At 37.1% G+C, this 4,745-nt stretch overlaps 1 protein-coding gene across 1 annotated transcript in view; it reads right to left on the reverse strand.

Moving 5' to 3' along the window:
- Positions 1-1,228: 1,228 nt before the first annotated feature.
- The window catches only part of ADAM7 (ADAM metallopeptidase domain 7), a 55,096-nt gene continuing 51,579 nt past the window's right edge, over positions 1,229-4,745 (reverse strand). Inside the window, exons 20-22 of the mRNA XM_019659548.1 lie at positions 3,534-3,599; positions 2,299-2,355; positions 1,229-1,285 (exon numbers count right to left, since the gene is read on the reverse strand). Of these exons, the coding sequence (XP_019515093.1) occupies positions 1,229-1,285; positions 2,299-2,355; positions 3,534-3,599 (180 nt within the window). The remainder of the gene's footprint in view (positions 1,286-2,298; positions 2,356-3,533; positions 3,600-4,745) is intronic.

Genomic DNA, 4,745 nt, shown 5'->3' on the forward strand with positions numbered 1-4,745 from the left:
CTTTTTCATAAATTTACATAAAATATTTAAATTAGCATCTTCTGCCTTAAGTACACATTTATTAATAGTCTTTCTTAAAGGGATGTTTTTAATTAGAACAACAAATGCTTATTGAGAGCTACCTAGGTATAAAGTGCTGAGTCACTGCTGTCCCATCGCATTCTCCTCTCATTAACTAGTCAGCATAGCAACAAAAATTTCACCAAGGACAACCAGCCTTCTTCCTTGATTTGCAGCCTTTATTTAATTGAATCATGAAATTTGCATTTAGCACTTGAAAATTTTATTTCAGTGAACAGCAAAAATAATTGCATACAGCTTTAACTGCTAACAAAATTGCATACAGCTTTAACTGAGAGCACAAGAGAACACGATGACAAGCATCGGTATAAGAAACAGCTGAAATGATTCCTAGGACAACCCCACATACTGTAATCAACTGAGAGGGAGGGGTGGAGAGGGAGATGGCACAGAAATCACACATTAAGTGCTTATATCCAGAAATTATAACGGTCTCACAAGCCCTACATGGGAATCTTGATTATTTCTTCTCTGCTAGAGTTAATTTTCTGAAATTCTTCTAACCCTCTGACTTCTGTGTCAGAGTTCTTAAGAATTCTAAAGATTTAGAAGTTTAGAATTAAACTATAGGAATTTAGAATTACCAGAAACATTCAAATCCTCCTTTGCTGCCACCACAATTTTAAGAATTATTCTGTAGGTAAGGTGACAATTCTGCCTCTTTCACTGATAAGAAATGAGTAGGAAAATGGTCTACCTTTTCATTAGCTAGTAGAATCGGATGCCTTCCTGCACTGAATTGCTTGGTATTTATGTGGGAAAGAATTTAATTTAAACCACAATTAGTGGTAATCATGTCATGTTCAAATTAAGGTAAGTATTTTTATGTTTACAAAGAAATAATCTTTTATAATGTTTTGCTTCTAAGACTCAGGGTTGCAATTTACCATCAAGGTTTTGACTCTTTTTGAAATAACTAGACTAACATTTTATAAGAAAATAGAGCATAAAAGAGTGTCTGTTTTTGTACTAAGCTAACGAGGATTTGTAAAACTATAATAATTTTTTATAGCTTATGTCTACACTACAGGTTATGAATTTTCAGAAAAAAGTTGTTTCTCTTCAACATTTCTGTCTGGATAAAGAACATTTGAAAATCTACCAGAAATGTGTGTAGCAAATATCGAGGGGAGGTGCTGAAGATCGTTCATCCAGAGCTTCCACCTAGACTTGCGCAGCCATTACGGATATCCAAGTTCAAGCTCTAAATAGAAACCAATAGTTAAAAATAAGTTGTTTTTGGTAAAATCTATTAGCATGTGCTATTTCAGTTACTCATGTATATCTACTAATTACAATAACCTTTCTGGATTCTGCTGTACTACATTTATTCACATTTTCCCAGCTATCGTTAGCCATGGCTAATTAAGCAGTTTTTACAAAATAAACAAGTCTATCACAAAAGAAAGAAAATCATTTAGTTTTTCATTACAGGAAGCCAGTTTACTTGCACTAGGAGCATCTTTCGCTCCAGTATGAGACAGGTTTGTCATTGTTGGAGTGGAAAGGCTAATAGAAATGCCCCTCTTTCTCCATATTAACAGGGAAAGTGCATTGGACAGGATTTCTTGTAAGAATGCTTTGTGGGGGAAAGCTTCATATTAACCCAGTACATTGTAGGAACTCAACAAAAATGAATGAATGGGTGAATGAAGGCATGAATACAAAAACTGAAACGTAGCCAAGCAATGCTCATTTTGTCTCCTTTTGACAAAAACCACAATCTTGTAATAAATTTTCTAACATAGCCATAATGACTCATAGTGAAATCAGCCTTCAGATATAGTCAGTAAAAACTTTGGTAAAGCAATCACGAAAAAAACTGTTCTGTTAGGAATGATACCTTTCTGTGATTACCAGTACTATTATGTCCTTTCAAATACTTTATGAGAGCCCATGGATATGTATACTTAGGCAAGACAAGTTTGAAAGAGTTTTGTTTTTGTGGTTATTTCTAAAATGTATGGAGATTCTGTCACTGTTGAATTCTAGTTTGCTCCTTTGGTCTGGTTGAAAACTCTTGGACTAAATCGTGCTCTGTTGAATTGTCTGTTAGAAACGTTAGCATATCAGAGGAAACAATTCTTTCCTATTCTTTTGATAAGGGCAGAGGATGCCCCCAGTCAAATCAATGAGTAGGCGAAGAGCACAAAAGGAAGCCAGCATTTGAAAAATGTTAAAAAGAGGGGGTGGGTGTTCTCTGTCATGGGAACCTACCATTTTGGCACTTTGATTGGGGTCTGTGAGTCCTCTTAGATCTCTACTCGCACGTTTCTAGAATAAAGAATGTTTTGTCAGGAATTGCACCAGATGTCACACATAGACACACATGCACATGAGCACATACACAAGCAGACCACCTCTTCTTGCTTCATGAAAAAAATATAAGACAGATCATAAATTGCTATGAGATGGGGTGGGGGGATGGTTCTGGTAAAGTGAAGTTTTATCAGAAACCATTTTTCCTTGTACGCGCTGTGAATCTCTCCACCAGTAAATTTGGTAAGAGATTTCCAGACATTTTTCAAGTGCTAGAGCTCTCATTCAAAAAGTGTATCTACTGAAAGCCCAGAAAAACCAATTTATTTAAGTGGACTGTGCTGGTTGAGTGGGTGTGGGAGAGGCTCGGTCAGCTCCATCCTGAAAGTGCAGCACCTTCTGAGACCCTTCTGTGTGATAGGAGGGTGCTGTAGAAGCACAGACTGAAAACGATCTTAATCACACCCTTCCAGCCATGAATAAAGACAACTTAATGAGCCTTGGTAATTTTAAAAATATGTCATTGAGAAGCTGGTGCTTTCAGCACCCAGTTTTGAATAAGAAGTGTTCTCCTCTGTGACCTTGAGGATACAGATGTCCATACAGAGATTCTAGCATTTCGGGTCATGCTAGAAATCCTGTAATATCTCTGTTTTGACTCTGACTCTAATGCATGTGTGTGCTAATTTGGCTACTTTGTTTCTCTCTCGTGAATATTGATTCAGGGCTCCGCAGTCCTTAGTCCATGGAAAGCCCTCAGGCCGATCAATTCCTCACTGGAAGCCATCACTGGGTTTTGAATCCTGAGAACTGGGGCCAGGAGTGAGGTGAGGCATTCATCTCAGGAGCAGCATTTAAGGGGCACAAACAAACTCAGTAATTGTGATAAATCATACGTTAATGCATTGTTTTAAAAAAATCAAACTAATTCCCAAGAATTCACGATTAGCACGATGTCAATATTTTAAATAAAGACAGCATCTGACCGTGCACTTGCTGACTCACCATGCTCTTTTCGCCCGAACCCCACCCCCACTGAAAAGTAGAAAGTGTCTTATTTCTACCTCAAATCAGAGAGTTATGTTATATTATTGGATCTTTTCAAGGAACTGATGAATGGTTAAGTCCATCAACTTTATTACTGAAATGGACACAGACAGGCACAACCAACAGAAAGGAGGCAAGGGCCATACCAGTGTGATGTAGTGTGGGCTGGAAAAACTGGTTGGAAGTCTCTCCAACGACTCCGCAGTTCTTTGCTGGTGAAAACAAAAAATGATTAACCGGCAATTAGTTTGCAAACAAATATGATTATTTCCCAAACCCACAAAATACGTTTTCCAGACATCCCTGGAATACAGTCCTAACAAGTACAAATACAAAAATACATGGAAACAATCTTCTTTTCTACATTGTTGTCTTGTGGTGGATGAAGCTAAGATTTATCTATAAAGCCAACTTACATATGAGAAGAGTGGGACTTTCTTTATGTATTATAATATGAGTAGCACAGTGCAAGTCTGTTAGCCTTCAAATCTTAATATCTCTAGTTGTCTGAATGTCTGAAATCCCACAACCAGCCACAATCCTTTGGACCTTGAAGATCTTTGAGAACCTCCAGATCTTACTTTTGTCATACAGATATGCCTGGCTAAGGTTCCCCTCTTTAAAATACTTTCTGTGAACCCCCAGCAGATGTTAATATAACTAGAAAGCGTGTTCCAAGGGGAACAGGACCTAGGAGAGGCACTGGGGACCAGAGGAAAAATTAACCAAGCATCATTAGTTAACAGGGAAAAGATACCAAAGACAGACTTTTCTGAAATCATTTTTGCTGATAACTGGTCTTTGATGGGTAACTAATATGTCAAACAAGCATCAGCTAAATCATTATTATGTATATAATTTTATGACAAATGATAACAAGCCTAAACATGAGATCTGAGGGCCCAATCTCTGTTTATAATATATTATGGTATATACACCACTAGTGGTGAGTTAATTTTGTTCATATATTCAACCAATATTTATTAAGCTCCTCTTCAAAGTTCCTCATTTAACTGAAAAGCTAAAAGCCCATACTTAAGAAGCTTGCATTCTAGAAAGTAACAAATATGTCCCAGGCTCTATTTACACCGCTGGCTGGCTTCTGAGACTATTCATCAGTGATCACATGTTCAGGCCACCTTCCCCAGACTCTCCTCTGTGGGAGTGCATCTATTTTGCATATTAATTTAAGGAAAGGGTATTTAGGAAAGTAACTGCAAGAGCACATGGGGCATACAAGATAATTAACACATATTAAGTACTAAACATATAGCAAACACTGTGCTAAGTACATTTACCTACAGTTTCTCATTTAAACCTCAAGGCAAACATATGAGATTGACATTATTTATTTATTT

This window comes from Hipposideros armiger, unplaced genomic scaffold, assembly GCF_001890085.2.
Source record: "Hipposideros armiger isolate ML-2016 unplaced genomic scaffold, ASM189008v1 scaffold_301, whole genome shotgun sequence".
NCBI classification, from domain to species: domain Eukaryota; kingdom Metazoa; phylum Chordata; class Mammalia; order Chiroptera; family Hipposideridae; genus Hipposideros; species Hipposideros armiger.